The sequence below is a fragment of the Morone saxatilis genome, unplaced genomic scaffold (genome assembly GCF_004916995.1).
Source record: "Morone saxatilis isolate NCDOM2014 unplaced genomic scaffold, NCSU_SB_2.0 Contig1, whole genome shotgun sequence".
In the NCBI taxonomy this organism is placed as follows: domain Eukaryota; kingdom Metazoa; phylum Chordata; class Actinopteri; family Moronidae; genus Morone; species Morone saxatilis.
The window spans coordinates 12,721,934-12,741,886 of NW_023339651.1; the positions used below are offsets into that span (position 1 = coordinate 12,721,934).

The 19,953-nt window shown below is 41.1% G+C and overlaps 1 protein-coding gene across 3 annotated transcripts in view; it reads right to left on the reverse strand.

Moving 5' to 3' along the window:
* Positions 1 to 1,070: 1,070 nt before the first annotated feature.
* rab11fip3 (RAB11 family interacting protein 3 (class II)) overlaps positions 1,071 to 19,953 on the reverse strand; it is a 28,392-nt gene continuing 9,509 nt past the window's right edge. The window contains exons 3-15 of one of the 3 annotated variants that reach the window (XM_035666092.1): positions 16,950 to 17,026; positions 14,050 to 14,222; positions 10,481 to 10,681; positions 8,346 to 8,483; positions 7,246 to 7,281; positions 7,007 to 7,100; positions 6,586 to 6,830; positions 6,002 to 6,083; positions 5,723 to 5,860; positions 5,356 to 5,511; positions 5,091 to 5,231; positions 4,884 to 4,988; positions 1,071 to 2,851 (exon numbers count right to left, since the gene is read on the reverse strand). In XM_035666092.1, the coding sequence (XP_035521985.1) occupies positions 2,804 to 2,851; positions 4,884 to 4,988; positions 5,091 to 5,231; positions 5,356 to 5,511; positions 5,723 to 5,860; positions 6,002 to 6,083; positions 6,586 to 6,830; positions 7,007 to 7,100; positions 7,246 to 7,281; positions 8,346 to 8,483; positions 10,481 to 10,681; positions 14,050 to 14,222; positions 16,950 to 17,026 (1,634 nt within the window). In that variant the 3' untranslated portion in view covers positions 1,071 to 2,803. Of the gene's footprint in view, positions 2,852 to 4,715; positions 4,989 to 5,090; positions 5,232 to 5,355; positions 5,512 to 5,722; positions 5,861 to 6,001; positions 6,084 to 6,585; positions 6,831 to 7,006; positions 7,101 to 7,245; positions 7,282 to 8,345; positions 8,484 to 10,480; positions 10,682 to 14,049; positions 14,223 to 16,949; positions 17,027 to 19,953 lie in introns of those variants that run through there. The other 2 variants (XM_035666109.1, XM_035666101.1) reach the window with 2 other exon arrangements.

Below are 19,953 nucleotides of genomic sequence, written 5' to 3' on the forward strand. Positions count from 1 at the left end.
AGGCATTTTTTTGAAGAAATTGGGCTGTGAATGCTAGATATTGAAAAACTAATATTAAACTTCTATACTGGTTAGGGTTAGGGTTAGGATGAAATATGTGGACAATTTTAAGGTTTATAACGGTCTGTTCTTGAGGCAGCTGCCACCCCAGCTTGGTGTCAAAGGCTGCCAAATTTAACACATTCATTTAGATTAATAAAAAAAAGTGTTAAAAATGATCTGTTATGGCCACATTTTAGACTAAGTGATTAGTTAGATAAGTTTATGTTAAAAAAAAGATTTTCTGACAAAACAATAATCGTATATATGTGATTATTTGCTAATAAATCAGCATAGAGTTGACAGGTTGCCACCTCTTAAAGTGTCCATGCCATCCTCTGGCTACCACATGAAAATTTCTGTAGATCTGTAGGCCAGGGAGCAAGCGTGCCTGTAATAACCAAATACATGTAATATAATAATTTTATTATGATGACAAGTCATCCAGAGGTTGCTTGTGGCAGTGTAAAATAAAATTGTCACATAATGTGTGGGCCCCCGCAGAACATATCCACAACCTGCAGAGGGGGCTGAAAGGTTTTAAGGACCCAGTATCAGTTATCTGGTGATGAACAAACCCAGAGTATGGAGCTCATGCATGAATGGGAAATTAACGGGTATTGCAAAAAATGCCTGAGAGAGTGGAACAAATTTAACTTTTATAAATATTTCCATTTTAAATATTTATTTTAGTTCATATGGAACTGGAAGCCAGATTATTTTGAAATACTTACCTGTGTCTTTATCACATACTTAACATAAAAAAAGTAAATCCCCTAAAGCATCACTTTTGATTTTTAGTGACTTACCATCTGAGCTTTAAACATGTGAGCACACCTGGAACTTTACTGTGTCAAATTAACAGTATGAGTGAGTACAGAGTATGTGTAGTAAAAGCAAGCCTAAAGGCAAGCAGCAAACATATATTCTGCTGTTCTTCTCTTCTAGAATATATACAGCACATATACAGTTCACACTAAAACATAGTAAAATGTAAAAAAAAAATGAGGCAACCAAACACAGGGTCATTTTATTCCATTTATTTTTCTAATCTTACTTTCACTGCTTACCTTTAAATTTTTCTCTTTTTACAATGACAAATTATATTTCCCCAGTAACAATTAGGATTAGATCATTTGGGGATCTTCAAAAATAATATACAGCTGTAACCAATACTGTTATAATTTATACATTTATCTTTGAAAATAGGAATAAATTTAACTTTCTCTTTTCTACAATATTCTCTTTTTATCTTCCCATGTCACATAATGGCAAGCCATGCACTACTACAGTAGTGATGTTTGTGCCTTAAGCAAACTTTCTTTGGACACTGGAAGTGAGCGTGAGTGAGAGAGAAAAAAAGTTCACAAAAATGACAATTCATATTTACAGTTCAGGTGTCATCATTATAATTTAACAAACTGACAGTCACGTGGTCAGTGCTTTCCCCAGGGCTCATCATCAGGTTAGTTTAGAGGCAAAGTCTGAGACACAGAGGCACAGTGTTTAGACTAGCAGGCCAGTTTGTTTTTTTCGTTTAAGGGCAAGCTCAGAGCCTGTTGTTTTATGATTTATTAGAACAGGAAAATGTTAACCAAAAGCGTGATCAAGGACCCTGATAGATAAAATGATCAGTTTCAGTTCTAACATCTGTCTTTGGTCATTTTGTAAGCAGGAATTTGGATCTGGTTAAAGTGCAATCACCTTCAGCTCTGCTAAAAGGGAATGTTTTGTCAGCTCTGTGGTCTCACTGTCTAGTTATACTGTTGCAAGTCATGTTAGTCCCCAGACTGTGTTCAAGTCTCATCCCATTTCCTCTTTGTAATGCAAAAAGAAAAAAAAATCCATTACTATAAAGTATTAAATCTGTTGGGGCAAACCTCCAGTCACACTAAAAGGTCTGAAGCTGAACTCAGCAAGCCTAGGAGTGAGTTTTTTTTAGGTGTTGTGGGTTGACATGAGGTCTCACAACCTACAGCTCCACTAATAGAAATTATAGCATATGATTCGTCAGTCAAAACATTAGGTCTTAATCAGAGATATACAATAAAAAAATGAGTGTTTCCATGCAGGACCTGACTCCATCTGGGAAGACAACAGTAGAAACTGCAGACTCTGCCACGTATCTAAACCCTGAAGAGGTCACAGCAACCTCAGCATTATTGAAGAGTGCAACGACCTCGACAAACGACCATTCTGAGCAGGTCACATTCAAGCTTTTGCACACGATGGCAAGTCACCCAAAGACAGTATATCTTTGCTATGAACATTTCTCTTAATTCAATAAATTCTCCCACAGATTCATTCAGCGTGAATTAATCTCTCCCTTGTGAATTCAAAAATGTACAAACGTGTTTCAGCAGAACAGATCACTGAGTGTGAGTTGTCGTTTGTGTCAAATGATGAATAAATATATCTGCATGTTATTAACAAGAAAAAAAAAAAAAATAACCAACAGGTACTGTACACGCTACATGCTAGAGAAGAATACAGGCAGCTGTCTCTCAGCATAAGACAAGAAAAAGAAATGTTCTTTACTTCGGACTATAAAAATACCTAGAATCTAGAATGAGTGTAGAAAAAACTTTACATGTACAAGTCATTTACATCCAAGGCCATTTTTTCCATGGAGTGGCAGGTGAAGAAGAGCAGTGACACAGAGGTGAGAAGGGTGGAAAATAGGAATTCTTAGCATATTGGTGCAGAACGCCATGCTGTTTGGACAAAAACAACCTCCCACGACAACCGTTCAACTATAAATCCATCAAGGGGTCCGGTGGGTGATTCCGACACCTGTGTCCAGTTTCTGAGTCTGAAAGAAATGTCGAAAAAGCATTGTGAGATGGCCGCACAGTACCAACAAGCACGGCATTAGTCCAGAGTCAGTCCCATACATCTTCAAAAAAGCAGATGTCGCTTCAGCAGAGGAAATAAAGAGCAGATTTGTGTCATCTGCCCTCCACCAATGTCCGCTTTCTTGCCCAGCATTATTGCTAACAAAGTCTGCCACGTCTCTTCAGTATCATGTCTGCAGATCTGGTCTGGAAAAAGATTAAACTGGCCAATAGCCAGCAAAAGAAAGCTCATCTGAACTCCTGATGGCTGAAAAAATACAGTATGTAAATGAAATACATCCTCAGACATGGCTGCATGTTTGTTTTTGTAGTATTCTTAAATATTTCCAATTCAATATGGCATTAAACTTAGTGTGATGCATTTTTTTCTTTAGCGTGATGGGATGTCAGTAGCAACAAATCCCACACACTATCATCTTCATATGGGCTTCAAACTATCTTCATTTATGATTTGATCCCTTCAAAATAAACATTTTCTTTCTTTTAACATAACAATAATGAAATCAAAACAAAACTTAGTGCAAAGTACAACAGTTTGATTCACATACAACTTGTCGAATGTCAATATTTTTACCGACATCAAATCACTAGTGCAGCAAAAAAAAAAAAAAAAAAAAAAAGAAGGTTGGTCACCTGGATATATTGCTCCCCATCGCTTTCACTCAGCAAGAGAACACTGGAGTCAGGTGGGCTGCACTATATATAAAACTACACTACAATTCCCAGAACCACTTATCAGTTTCCCTTCATGCTTAGTTCAAGTGTTTGGAGAGTTTAAAAAGTGAACTTGTGAGTATATATTTTGTCAGTTACAGCACCCAGTCCACACTTAGTGAGATATGTTTGAGTTGTTTACTATTTGTGACAGGGAGTAATGGGAAATGTAGTATTTTTTTTTTTCCATTTTTCTTTTTTTCCACTTGAGGTTTTCAGCCCACCTAAGCTCCAGGACCCTGTTTCATTGTAAAATAAAATGTAATGAGATGAGGGAAATTATAAACCACCCAGTTCTTTCATTTGGGGCATTGAAGCTTATATTCCTCCTCCTAGTGTCACCAAGCTTTTTTCAAAACCTTTAAGTAACACTAAGTAAAAAAAAAGGAAATGTCAAACACCCTCTAATGTCAAACACCTCTCACACACACACACACACACACACACACACACACACACACACACAAAACCCTCAGGGCATTTCTTATTATCGACCCCTAGAAATGTCCCTCACTTGGGTTCACTGGAAAGACGAATGTTTTAAAGGACAGAACACACTGTTATAGGGACCAGTAGGCAGCACAGCAAGCTTTTAACCTATTAAAAAGACAAATTCAAAAGAGAAACTGCTGCTTCGATTACCTGACCCATGCTTCATGCGGCTTTTCTCGCTCGTGAATAAAAGCACGATTCAGCCTGGTTCAGGAGATCACAGCCCCACATACCACCACCATCCCAGTTAACACTACACTGAGGCATGTATGGTATGTAGAATTCATGAATACTTTGATCACCTTTCATTTAAGGCCTTTCGGTACTGTATAATTGTCTGACTGTTGTTTATAACTCAATCAAACATTGACACTTTTCTTTTGGAAAGGGACAGGAAGATTTTCTACTCTTTCTGATACTGACCTCTTTGCACACATTTACACATTCACTCTCTCAACAGGGGGAGACTCGGGTCCCTCTGGCCAAATACATGGAAGTCACCAGAACCCAAGTGTACTCAGGAGGGTTAACACATACACTCACAGATAAGCACAGACTCAAGGGATATCTAACTGAAAATTGCTTAGCCACGGACTTAGAAATCTTAAGTTCTCCTTTTTTTTTTTGGGGGGGGGGGGGATTGGATGACTCGAGTATGTTGTGGTTTTCCTACCAAACTGATGTGAGAATATTTTTACATCCTTTCCTGGTGGTTCTCTTTTAGCCAAGTATTTCTAACAGCCTGAGGAGTAACTGTGTGTGGCTGCATGGTGTCTATTTGACCTCAAGGATGGAGGGGTTGGACTCCATGATGGCCACGATGATTTTGTCAATGTAGTCCTGGAGTCTGTAGTTGATCTCCTCTTGTTTGTGGATAGCCTCCATCAACTAGAAGTAGAGAAACAGCAGTTAGTGGAGATAAGTTACTCAAATTCAAATAAAAAGATGAACTGACACTAAATGTTACACAATATCTTTTTCTAAACCCACCTCCGTACGAGACACAGAGTTGATCTCAGCTGCCAGGGAGTCGGAGAAGGAGGCCGACATCAAGTTCTTGGCTCCCTGGATGCTCAGGTTGATAATCTGGCCGTTTAACTCGTCATTCTGCTCCTTCAGACTGCGGTTGTCCTGGAGAAGTTACGTCAAATGTAACGTATCATAAAAACTGTACAGGATTCTAAATTATTCTTCCATTTCAAATCCAGTCTGGCTAGAGGGGTAGAATGAGGACTGCTTAGAGCGTGTGTGCTACCTGTTTGAGTCGTTTGATCTCTTGCTCCAGCTCGGCTTCGCGGGTGCGGGTCTGATATTCCTGCAGCCCTGCACCGGGCGAGCGTCCCCTCTTTGCTTCCGCCTCCAACTTGTAGAGCTGTAGGTGCTCAAGCTGTTTACGCAAGTCTTCAATGAGCTGTGGTACAAACAAATCAAGACACATTAGTTAGTAGAGTTATTAGTAATCTTATAAAGTGAGGGGTATAGGGCAAAAATACTTGATTCTTTTAAGTAATGTCATAATTTAGACAGAAATATTCAAGTGACAGTGATGTTGTCCGATGCTGAACTGGAATATTTTGTATACAGAGTACTGTTTATTTTGTACATAGAGAAACCAGTCCCACCTCCTGAGTGCACTCCTTCTCCTTTTGGCTCTGGTGGCGCTCATGGCTCAGCTTGTCAGCCATCTTCTTGCGGGACTCTGTCTCCTCCTGCAGCCTGTCAGACATGACTTCTGTCTCATCCTGCAGCTTCCTCTTCTCCTAGAAAATTAAAGAAAACAAAAAAAAAGAAGTTGAGAGTGAAGAGGAGTATTGAGACAGGGAAGAAACTTCACCTATGAGAAAGATTGCGGAACGCGTTTGAGGAAGGCAAGACAAACCAGGTGGTATTATTGCTCTCACCTCCTCTAGTCTCTCAATGTTTGCTCTAAGACAAGGGACGCATGACCTCAGCTCACTGTTCTCCTCATCCAGCTGCTGCAGCCTGAAAGATAAACACAAATCCTTTAGCAGACGCATACGACAAATACCTACAGTGCAGCCACAAACTAACAGCATCTGCACTGTTTGCTGAGAATGACAATGCTATACCACAGAAAAACAGCTTACATCCAGTGACAGATTATAGCCAGAGGGTGGCAGTGTAGAGCCATGATTCCTCCAACAAACAACATGTGAAGCACTGGTGTCACAATACCCAAATGTGTTTTAAATATACCAAAACAACAGCCTACTGAAACAGTTTTTTTTTTGTCAATGTCCAGTTAAAAAACTAGTATCAAAAACTGCTAACTGGTTGATGAAAATGTGTTATCTTACTCATCAAAATAATAAACACAAGCATCAAATTGTATGTAATAAACCAGGTAGCATGTGCAAACCCTATACAGAATATAAAATCAGTGTACAGTATACAAATATACTGACATTTTTCCCACTGCCACAAAAAACATGCAAATATTATTCTGTATTTCTCATCTGCTCACCTGGCCTGCAGGTTTTCCAGCTCCAGCCCCCTCTCCCTCTCCAGCTTGACCAGAGCCTCCTTGTGACGACGAGTGTCTTGCTGCAGTAGCTCGTCAGCCTGGACTTCCTGCTCCTTCAGCTGCTCCTCCAAGGCATTGGCCCGGTGCACCAGCTGAAGGTTCTCCTGGCGCAGTCGCGTGTGCTGCTCCCCCGATGCCTCGGACTCCTTTTCCAGCTCTGCCACTCGGCGCTCAAGGAGGAGCACCTGGGAAAAGTAAACGTTTCGTGGTTAGCGAAACAAAAAATATTGATAGAGTAATCTAACTATCATGCATCAACAATAGTACTGATGTGTCTGCCCAACTGTGACACGAATTAATGTGTGTAACCAGAGGGATGTGAAAGCTTATCAGTTAACTTCCTTGACAGATGAGCTCTCACCTTGTCTGTGATGTCATTGTCAGCGAGCTCCAGGATGTCCCGCGTTAAGTCGCTCATGGTGTCCAGAGTCATCGAGCTGTTCTGCAGGAGATGCCTGCATGTGGGGAGGGAAAGTTTAAAACGACTGTGCCTCGAGCCAGTTTACATTTGATAAATTGCCATTTCCTTACGCCAAACATAAACTATCTATTACAATAACACGAGAAATATGAACCCTTCGGAGCCGCTATTGAGCTTACCTTGCCACTTTCTTGCTGGACAGTCTCTTGCCAGCGCTGGATGGGGAGATGGAACAACAGGAAAAATGGTCAGGAAGAGAAAGGGGATAGAGGAAAGAGACACTATCTCCTGCTATTCGTCCTATCCACCCCCCACCCCTCTCTCTGCTAGCAAAGGAGCCCCACAGACAAAAGGGCACGTCGAGGTGGTTCTTTACTAGTAAATCACTGGATTTTTTTTTGTTGAAACTAAAACTACAAGATATTCACACATCACAGCAATCTAACACAATCACAGCAGCGTTTATTAACAGTGTCTAACAAGTGCTGAAATAGGAACAGTTTTGCTAGACAACATTACAGAAACTTAAATTAAAGCCTGAAATAGAAGTTTTATAGATTTCTAAATTATTCTTAAATTCCTACTAGTGAATTAAAAAGTTATGAAATTCAGTTGTAGAATAGATTAAATAGGATTTCAGTATTACTAAGTTTCTGTAATAGAGCCACTGGTCAGTAATCCTGGATCAGCAAGTCTGTTCCGATAAAAGCAGGTTCTTTGTAAAGCTTCACTCCACTACCAGCAGCCATTCTGCAACAAATCAAATGAAGCATGAGACAATGGCATGACGAACCAAAAATACTGAAATGGACACCACTTACCTGTGATACCCGGGTTTGTTTCATGTATAATCAATCTATTAAGCTTATTTTTAAATGAGCAGAATGTTCATCATGTATGAGCGACAAATCATAATTTAGATACAGATTGCAACAATGGGAAGGAGCTGGCTACCACCATATTAAATAAGTGCGGCATAGCCACTGAAATGCCATGAGTGAGTTTTTCCATCACTAAATGCTAAATATTAACACAAAAGAGAATGCAGATGAAAAGAGATTGAGAACAGCGTGAGGTAAAATGGTCTTAAAAACAGACCCACAAAATATACCATAATGTCTGTGTGAAAGTACAATCTGTGACGTGACACACGCCATGTTGTTGCTAGTCCAGCACAGCATGCATACATTATGACAACATGCACCATACTGTATCTAATCAGCACTGCAAACACATTCACACAGCTTGTAATCGGAGTAGGTTGTGAATGACGTGTTACCTAGTCATCTCTAGGAAATTGAGGCGAGTCGAGAGGTCCTCGAGACGACTTATTTGTTTGTGACACTGGCTACAGAAAAAGTCCAGCGCCTCCTCCCTGAGGAAGCTCTGAAAGCAGTCAGGGAGAGGAGCAGGTGCACTGGAAAGAGGAAAAAGGGAGGAAGAGGAGGAGGAAGTGGTGAGTGACGGACAAGAAGGGGTGCACAGGTGGGACAGGACACCTCTGGGGGTGCAGGGAGGTGTTAGTGAAATCCACAAGAGAGTCTGAAAGAGTAAAGTGTGAGGGCCACAGTGGGAAGGAGATGTGACACAGACTGCAGTGTGGCTGTGATTGGTTTTCTGGATAGTGTAAGGAAACAAAACATTCTAGGAGAAAGAATGCGTCTTCAAAAGAGCTTTTTTTTTTCTTTCCCTGCTGCCACACATTCTCATTTATTCAACCTTGACCATGTGACAATTCAATTAAAAAAAAACTAACAAGCTCTCAAGCAAACAAATAAAAAGGTTGAGTATTTCATTGTTTGTCTGTACCCTCTCCTCACATCACCTCTACCAGCTGATTGTTCATTCAGGGAGCAAGTCAGGTCTGAATGATGCAACACCCTGGCACAGGTTCCTGTTTATGTAGGCAGAAACAAGGCATGGCAGACTTTGAGTGAGTGTCACTTGATGCTCATATGCACTGTTGTACCGAGCCATTTTCTTCTGACAGTGTGAGGGATGACTCTGTTAAATAATGCCTACACTTGATGTGCGTTTCTGTAGCACAGAGGCGACCCAACAGAGTGTATGTGCTGTCAAAGTGCTGTAATATGTAGATGGATAAATGCTGGGGGTGTGTGTAGGCGGCTCTGCTACATGCGCCAACAATGAGCACGATTGGCTCAAAACACAGTGACGCATTCACACCGAGTGGGTGAAGTTTGTGGGATGCAGTTATTTTTCCATGTATGATTTTTTTTTTTTTTTTTTAGCCCTAACCACCATGCAGATTTCTGTACAACTTGTACACGACGTAATCTTTCACATGCTGTATGTAATTTACAGATTGAATTTGAATCATTTATTATTTATGGCTCTATCATTTGAGGATGCCTAATTAACCTACATTATTTTATCCCTTTGTGTATCCTTTTCCATTTGGGTGTATTCTTTACCACTTTCTGTTACAATGAGAGCATCATATTATAGTCAAGTAGCTTTAGCAACTTCAAATGATAAAAAAGTAAGTACTTTTGTTATTGCTATTGTTGCCAACCCAGTTAAAGCAGCTTATTTCAATATAATAGGCTAAAAAAAACCTGGGCAGTTAGCTGTTAAGAGCTTCCTGGCAAGGCAAATCACGGAAATATCACCCAAGTGGGAATTACGCATTATCCGACTTTGGTTCTCTGATGAAAACAGAGGAGGGAGGAGGAAAGATATGACTGGGAAAAGGCTACAACAAGGACTTCAACACAAAAGCATGGTGCCATAGAGAGGAGTGTGTATGTGTATAAATGTGGCCGTTTTGGCGTTGTTAAAGTCAGCCTGTATCTGAACTACTGCAGCCCAGACGTAAACCTGTTGAGATACTGCTTAAGATGTCTAAAGTCAGTGCAACAAAACATCCACCTTCTGTCTGTTCCAGAAGGACTGGCAACATATGCCAACCTTAAGACTTAAACAGTGTGAGTATAAAACCTTTACTCAGAATACTCATGAAAGAGGGCACTGTTTTAGAACAGAATTTTGTCCAATATTCACATTTTTATAATAACTTGAGACTAGGACTACTGGAATGAACTTTGCATACACTTAATTTATCTTGCCCTTCACCAGGAAAGGAGACAGATAAGGGTGGGAAGGACAAAAGACGTCTCCAGAAAGCTCTTATCAACATTTGACCTCGGTGTCTTTGTTCAAAGAGAAACATTTTCTCTGAAGAACACCAACAGAAGCATTTAAACCTGAGAATATAACAGTGTCACACATCTTATCAGGAAGGCTTGATTTAAAAAAAAAAAGAAAGTTGACAGCCTGGTGAAAACAATATTAATATTCACACCAGTTAGATCATCTCCAGGCTGTTTACACTGCAGAGTGACTTTGTCCTCATACAAAGGTTTCAGATGTGTAGGGAGGACAAGCTCGTACCTGGGAGAGAGCAGTGAGGAGCCATTGACCTGCTCAGAGGGCTGCACGAGAGGGGAGCCGCACTGCCCCTCCGTCCCCTCCACGCGGCTCTCCAGTAGCAACTCTGAGGTATTACTTTCGCCAAAGTCCTCGAAGTGCTCCTCCTCTCCACCGATGACGGTCACCAAGGAGTGGTTGTGGTGCTCAGAGTTCAGGGAAAACCTGCGGGACGCACAACAATGGATTACTGTGTTAGTGTGTGCATGCTCACTTGTGTATACAACAACAGTGTAGTTAACTTTAGCCAGAAAACCAAAAATAAAGGATGTGCCAGGTTTAGGTGTGTTAAAAATGGACGTCCGACTGGGTATAAACAGCCTTGTAACCATGCATTTCATGAAACCCCATTCTCAGCCAAACCAAACAGAGCCCATCTTTTTACTCCATTCAAAGAAAATAGACAGGCTACAGTGCTTGAGCAACAGTGTCTGGGTAACAAGTTCTAAAATGGCTGGCTAAGGGTTGGTGTGTTGGACCCAGACGCCTGGCTTGAGCGTACAGTAAATCCCAAACAAGTACAATTAATCTTCCCCCAGGAAGAGCGGCAATCTGGACAAGTTCGACAATCACTTGTCTTCAAAGGTAATCTCTTAATTCACATTAATCCCAAAGGCTGCTTTGGCTGAAACAAAATGTCTTGTGCCTTGCTGGTGATGCAAAACCATGATTGAAACACTTGAGACATGTGAGAGGAATCTTCATGTAGTTTGATTTGGGTTAAGTTTAAGAGATGTCCATAAGTGCGCTGACGGAAAGGGCTGTGACTCTGGCTTTCAGAATTGGATGGTTATCTTGCACAACTGAACAGAAGGCTACTTGGTGGATCTGTAAGGCTTTTCTGGAAATCTGAGAGAAGAATTTTAGTAAATAATCTGACGTTCGCTTACCAGGAAAACTGGCTTTTCCTGTTGTCCAACAGGATACGTTAGATGTTTTAAGCACACACAGGACGAGGATGTCCAAATCAGCAGAAAAGTTTGCTTTCTCAGCACACAGTGACAAAGCCCATTTTGCTTGTTTACAAAACCTTTGTCCAACTCAAGCTAAAATACCACCTTCATTTACAAATAAGTCATATACTGGCAGTCAGACTCTGCCAATGACACTCTTCAGACTCTTTTAACCAGACAACAATGCAGTTCACCCTGAGCAAACATTGGACTCAACTGGTTAAATAGTTAAACAACCACAGCCACTTACCCTTTACTCATGCTCTTACTACTTGGCCCCATATTTAGGTCCCTCACACAGAGGGACGGCGAAGAGAGAGAACGCATCTTTAAACGCCCTCCACTGCCCTGGCGTGTAAGCCGCGGAGCAACTGGAGTTAAAACCCCAGACAACCAGAGTGGAATCCTGAATATTCACAGGTTACACCAATTTAAAACAAAAAGCACAACTCTCCAGTTTGGAGAAAACTAACCGGTCTGCCTCTGAAAACGGCTAAGCCTTTGGTCCTAATGAGCTGCCAATCTACAGCGCCACATGACTGATGTTGCATCTCCTGTGCCACCAGACAGACAGACTTGAGGCTGTACCAGAAAGGGTTGACTGTGAGTGGGTTAATCAGATTGGACAGACAGTCCTGCTGACCGTCCAAGGGCCAAATGTGTGTGGGGACACGGGTAGGATAGAGGAGGGTGGGGGAGGCTAATCCTGTTAGATTCTTAATCCCCAGTCTAGCGCATACACTCCTACCCTGAATATGGCTTGAAGTAGCTGGGCTAACTAGGCTGCATGACAAACTCTCAGTTTACTTACTGACCTTTATGTAGCATTCACTTAGTCAATGTTGAATCACTTGAAGTAGCTAAATGTTTTTGACTTGGTAAACTCTTTAAATGTTTGGGAGCCCCCGTTCACAGACTGTCAAGATATTCACTGGCATGATAAAGTCAATGACAAATAAGGAGAGTTTCTTCGTTTTGGGAAGCGAGATAGCCGACGGCCTGCTAAAATGATGGAATACATAAGGTCATGGAGTCAAACGGTATGGGTGTTAGGTTCCCGTCAGCAGTGGCCTTAGCAGGGCGATTGTATGACTAAGTGGAGGGGATTCAGATTAGCTCATGCCAAAGAAAGAAAAAAAGGGAAAACAACAAAAAAGGAGCTAACTCAACACTTCCTGGAATTCAAGGCTCAATCATGGAATAGGAAGTCCAAACACATCCATGTCAGGCAGACCACTCCAATCCGTCATCAAGCCGGACAGACAGGTCACACAGTCAGCAGATGAGGTTTCAGTTCTCTGCACTTCCTCCCTAGTGTTTGCCCTAAATACTATATCAACAAGAACATTGTCTTATATGGTGGAATTAAATTCCAGCCTCTAGAGCTTTTTTTTTTTTTTTTAAACCAAAGAGACAATACCAAAGCAATATTTTCTCAATACTAAAGCCATAATAATACCAACGCTTTGTGATTTAGACAAATCCATTTTAAAAAGACTGTGCCCATTCGAATAAGATCTGGAAAGCAGCAGTAGTCAGGAAAGAGGACAAACCTTTATGACTTTATGACTCTCTGACTGCTTTAAACAGGCAGTGCTGATGTTGCAGGGGGGTGGGATAACTGGGCACTTTCCACTGCACAAAGCTAATTATATTAACCTCCACTTGACATTGTAAGAAAAAAATGAAAGACTGTTAACCTCAGTGCAAAGCAAACGTTAGCCAAATAACATAAGACAAATAAACAACGCTGTGACAAATCCATGAATAGAACTCAAGTGGTTCCTGAAAAACGCATAAGGCTGCAGGAAAGATATCATTAAAAATAATATTTCACCTACTGTAATTCCCCAGAAACTGAGAATTAAGAGAAGATGAACAGATCTCAGTCTCTTTTCAGCCGACACAAATGATTATCCGCTCAGACACACCAACTTGGGTAAAGAATGGTGGAAGGGCTTTCTGTGTTCAAGGTCTCCGACGCTCACACTGCGCACATTTCAAGTTATCTCTGAATGAGTTTTCCTGTTCAGCCATACAGAAAACATTCCGCTCTGACTATCTAAAGTGTTGCCTCAAGCTGCCTGTGATTGTGCATGAGTACACGAGGAGCTGTTTAATTAACAATTAAGGACAAAAATGAGAAAACCAAACAGAGAAAAACACTAAGATGCTGCATGTTTGACTGACTTTCTTCCCACTGGCGTTTAAGGTCAATCGAGTGGTGGCTTTCTACTGTCTGTCTGGTGACTCAAATAGAGCCCCAAGTGATCCAGCGGTGAGAATATAAGACTCGTAACCCATGTGATCTATGTTAAAGGTCCAAATCTTAGCTGGAAATCTGACACACATTTACGGTAAATTGTGTAGCCAGCAGCGATTACAAACAGCATTATGACGTTGATCTGGTTCTCATGACAAGGGGATTACAACTGACGATGTATTACAGAAGTCCTTCAGGGTCACAACCAGCCTTCTCAGTGTCAAACACGAGGCACAGGACGCATATATATCCAGGAAATGAGCACAATGGCCAAAGTTGACGTTCTGTGTATGCCTGAAGGTGAAATTTAAACCGACCTATTTCTGCCATCTTCGGGGTCGTGCAGCGTGGCCTCGATGCCGCTGTCCGTCTCCACCTCCTCATGCATCTCGGGGGGTACGAGGGCCCCCGTGTCCTCATCAGTGAAGGTCTCACACTCACTGTAAGTGCTCTCGGAGCCCAGGTAGGCACTGTCCGTCACCTCATTTTGCTGCAATAACAGACACAGAACAAGAATAAACACATTGTAGTATGTCCATCAAGCAATAAACAGACCGATTCATATTGATTTGACTATCCAAGATAACAACAGGACATGAACATGGATGGAACTTAATATGCAGTATACAAACTAGGGTGGAGGCTATATATACTGCTGTATAATCTGATTAAAATAATAACATGGCTCTAGAAAACTTCACTAAATGCTCCACTAAAGCAATACTGCACAGCCAAAGAAGTAATGCTCAGCAAACAAATGTATTGTGCTTTTGTTGTATATTTTCTAACAATGTCTACAGATTTTTTATGAATGCCATGAGGTGTATTTAGAATCAGGATTATGGGTGTTTATGAGAAGCAAAAGACAGAAAACACACCTATAGGTTGATCGAATGGTGTACAAATGGCTGTTTACAAAAAAACAGCGACCAAACAAATCACAGAGCATAAACAGACTTCAGAGACAGTCTGCTGCGACTCAGATGGCTGTACCAAGCAAAAACCTGCTGCATCAACACCTCTAAGCAACCAGTTCAAACAAAGTGAGCAAGCTTTAGGCTTGCCAAGCAACAAACACCAAATGTCCAACACAAAACCCATAAACAACAACAACAACAACAACAACAGAAACACATCAGAAGCTATTTGCAACTAGAGACTCATTATCAGCTATCAAAACTGTGAGGCAATAATAAAGGCAAGACAGGTGAGTCACGTTGGAAAACATAACGTACCATAAATGAAGTGTCCGGAGTAGCAGGGCCCAGAGGGCTATCCACCATGCCCAGAACCATTCTCCCTGCCCGGTTTCACTAACGGGAAAGCTGGCCTGCCATGAGCACCTCTCAATAACTCTCCTACTAATGCTTCCTCACCTTCACTCAGAGAGTGAGAGAGTACGTTTGAAGAAGAAAATAGGAAAAGGAAAATACTGTAACACCTCGTTCAGCTCCACTGGGTGGTCAGAGGGGAGGAGACAGGGACAAAGTCCAAAGAGTAGCAGAAGTCAGCTGTAATGCTCAATCAACCAGCTTTCTGCCCAACAGGCCAGAGTTAAAACACCACACCATCAGCTGAACAACTGTTTAATCTTTCCTGGCTCCTGGGAGCTTCACTTCCTGCCCCAGTGTGACAGTATAAATCATTAAGCCATGTTCTAAGTGTTACAGACTGCACAGTTAATGAGGCCTATACATCACAACATTTTGTCATAACTGTCTGTGTGCCAATAGAAAACTGCCATGCTATTAAGGTTAAGGCTCTGAAAGGAAGAGTAGGTGTATAATCTGTAAGGTTTTGGTAAAACAATAACAAAAACACTGGTTATGAAAAGTGTGAAGGCCATATTTACCGTTGTTATGTGCTTCTATTTCAGAATTAAAGTGTGAGACGGAAATGTGAAAGTTAGCAACGGCAGAAAATATTTATTAAAGGAAAAAACTGGGTGGATGGGGTGTTGCTTTTCTCTTATGCCAGGCCTCAGCTGAACAGCCTCACCTTGACTGTTTTGAAAGCAAACAGGGCTAGAACAGCACCACCATTGAGAGAGAGGAACCCTTTTCTGCCAGAAACCCGAGGGAAAAACAAGGACCATGGACACAGGTGTGGCGTCTACTTCAAACATAAACACAAACTTCCCCAAAACTCTGCTTACGGGTTCCAGTAAACTGCAGACACTTTATAAATCACTGGACCTTACATATTGTTAGTTCAGATTCACATCTACTTTCCTATGTAGAACACATCATTTCTTGTTTGTGGATATTTTCAGTTCCATTTGTAATATTTGAATAAAATGTCTCATAAGTAACTGCATTCAATCTTAGCAGCAACACAATCGGGTAAATCAAGCCTTTGAGCAGTATCAGATCTATCGATCTATCGATCTACCTACCTATCTACTCATTTGGACACATGCATTTTAATATATGGATGATTTAGCATCTACTGTAACTATTTTCTATGTCAAACAACTTGGAGACTGTGCAATACATTAGGTACTGTGTAAGGCATTGTGTTCGTGTCATTTGTATTAGATTCCCTAGTCTCAACAAAAATCCACAGGAATGCAATTTCTTTTTAAACTTCAGATGAATGCCGGATTTTATCATATAATCATCAACTCATGAGGCCTGTGAACTGGATTAAAGTGGAGGGAATCCATTTGCACTCCTGACAGTGGTATATGGGCCTGCACTTATAAACCATACCAAGAGAGGGTGCTGATACTGTCCAGCACAGCCACTAACACAACAGTCTAGTCTTGCAGGCCTGTGAAGTGCACACAATAGCAGAAACATAGACATTTTTGCGGAGGCCAGCAACAATGATGGTTAAATATACAAGTTTCCGTGCACAAGAGGAGACAGGAATTCCAGATATGCTAACCACAACTGTAAAAACACACATGTAAAAACTCAACGCACATTCCACCTAATTCAATATTTGTCAAAGAATACTCGAAAGCCTAGCATGCCAGATGCTGTTTAGTGTCAGCCAAACCAGGGGGTTCAGTCTGTGGAACATTCACAGAGTAGTAATGATAGCTCTGCAAGCCACTCAGTGAATTACAGTGGGAAGAGTGAGAGTGCATAGGGAGTTCAGCCTGTGACCTCCACACACTGTGCTGCCGTGTGCACCAGTGGGAACTGAAGACACAACAACTGGAACACATACACAACTAGAGAAAGGCTAAGTCTCTTGTGTGGCGCCTCACCTCATCGTACTCCTCTGGACAGCCCACAGCTCCATCCCCTGGACTGTAGTTTACACTGTAGAGCTGTGGCTCTGGGCCTGCAGATATGAGAGGAAAAAGAGGGTTTAATGTGTGACAAAATAAACATATAAAGTCAAACCGCAATGGAGGCTCAACAAACACAAGACTGGTGTGTGTGTATAGTACCAACGTCCATGTGCAAACAAACAGCCATTATTAAGGAACAAGGTGTCACAGCAGCAGATTTCAGTAAATGTTTGATATCATGGTAGTGCTAATATCCGTTGTTACTGTGATTACTTTTCTGCTTTTGATAAAACATGTGACTAAAAATCTAAACCCAAAACATTTTCATGCTTGACAATTCTGATGCATTTTCATTATTAAACATGTATTTGCACTGTGAATAAATTTCAGGAGCCCATAAGCATTTTTTTCTGAAATACACAAAATGATAATGAAACAATAGCAAATATTAGTTTATTCATGTCCCACTTTCTGGTCAGCAGTATTAAAATGTCATTTAAATGTCTGCCAAACTCATAAAGAAGATCTATGATGTAGATAACATTGTTTTTGTGTAATTATTATTTCTAATTCAAAATACAATGACCTTATTCCATGAAACAGGATAACTTTATCGTCAATAGTAAAAACTAAATCTAAATGTCAATTTGATTATTTCATCTAAAATTCAAACATGATCCATGTAAGGGAAAGTCAGGGATTTTATGAATTGTATTATGTAAAAGACATAAAATATATGCTGCCATGTTTTTTTCCATTTGTCTTTATTTTGCAAAAGAACAAAGGTGACTCCAGTCTTAACAGATTAATGGTAAATATATTTGTTTGACAAACTGATATTTCTGCCTATAATGTGTTTGCTCAAGCACGCAATCAGCACATTTTAGAGCTTGGTACTAGCTGCCCTACTTCGGCATATTTACAGTCAGCAATTTAAGCGTGATGTGACAGCAAACATTATGTAACTTTTACACTCGCATTTCAAGGGCTATAAAATGTCATGTAATAAGGGTATGGACAAGAAAAATAAAAGGACAAGAAGCAACCCATATCCAATTCAAATGTGCCAATACAGGGCTCTGCTGAAAGCACCTGCAGAGCAATGTAACCTGAGACGGACCATCAGTCCCATCAGCCACTGCGGCTCCTGTATCTAGTAAACAGAGCTGTGAATAGCACCCCACTGAGATAATAGAACACAAACAGTGTTCTCCCAAAGCTGCCAGTACACCCAAGGGGTTTTGTGCCCCCTGGTCTTATGTAAGCTGTACACATAGCGGGCCATGTAAGTGAAATGAGTCTGCACCGAATGGCGCCGTGCAGGAGAAGCTGTCTTCTGTTGGAGCAACACACCTGCAGTCTCTTGGCGTGATGTCAAAATATCAAGAGGACACAGATATTCAACTACAGGGGACATGGCATTTCCATAGCCTGCAGGCCTGTCTTTATTAAAAGGTACCCCTGCCAGTAAGTGGTGCAGAAATGAAATAAAAGAAGAAGGTGGAGTGCAATGAAGTTTATACTGAAACCAGACAGCAGCTGGAAAAGCAGGTTTTCCCCTCTGATTACAGCAGATGTGGCGGCAACAGTGGTAGAGAACACGATATGGATCCAGGGGATCTAAAACTCAATAGTTTCGCCGCAAAAGGTCTGAAAAACTGTACTCTGCTTTTACAACCACAGTGGAATTCTGTCAGCAGTGTGTGAGTGACCTGGGAAATCATAGGAGAGGTCTGATCTTCACACTCTAATGGGAAACTGTCTGCTGCCAGCTGGAAATATACGATTCATTCTCCAGATTGATGATTACACAGAAAATATTGAAGATAGGCAGAAAAGACAGGACAGTGAGTAAAAACAACATGGCACAATTATCCTTGGCTGAAATTGGACCCATCAAGGATACAAGGATATGTGCGTTAGCAAAACAAGCTACCAAAACAAACCAAAAGAACTTTGTTTAAACGTCAAGACTACAATTACATCAATGTCCATCTATTAAACCAAGCACAGCTTATTTGGACAAATCTGGCACTATATGTTAACAGAGGCATATCTGTGTTTTTTTCTGATCTGATTTTACAACACAGCGTCGCAAGTAGTGACACGAAGGAGAAACAGAGAGGACGGGACAGAGAAAGAGGGCAGTAAATAATTTAGGTGAATAGGACTCTCTGCCCAAACCCCATCTCTCTGCCACTCCCACCCTGAAACCTTGCCAGTAAGCCCATGTGTCTGTGCATCTCATGCTTTCCAGTGCATGACTTATTAATGGTGTGAGTAACCAGAGCTGTGCAACCCAGAAAGCCTCGGGAAAGAGTACTACCAATCAATAGGCTGCGATGACGTCACCACAACCTGTACAGTATGTCAACACAACCGGCGTGTACTGTAAAATGCAGAAGAGCTGAAACTCTTTGGAATGATGTCACTTTGGGGTGCCTAAATCAATCAAATTTAAAGTCAATTCAAGATTTAGATTAGATTAGATTTACTGCTGAGGTGAAGTCTGGGAAACCCGATGACACAGCTGTCGAGACAGGCTTACAAACTGTTCCTATTTTGGGAGGGAAATACAGTATGTGAGTCCTGACAACTTACAGCAGTTTTTGAAAGTGTATAGAGTGGAACATGAGGCAGCAAAATGGTTAAAGAAAGAATAGCAGCGTTTTGAGTCCAGTTACAAAGAATTTAGGTCAGTCTTCTACCTTTCCTTTCAAAAACCCTCACCTCAGCTGAGCGATGGATGCAAACATACTGTGTTGACAACAATATTTGCCGCCACGGGGAATGCAGGGAGCCAGATGCTGGAGGCTAAATGTAGGTGCAAGAATTTGCTGCTGAGGCCTTTTTTCTATTTCATTTCTTACAGCAGAATTAGGCAGGTTAGCCAAAATAAAAGAGAATAGATAATATGTTCTTACACATAGAGTACTGAAGACAGATAGCATAACATCAGTACATAAAACACATGATA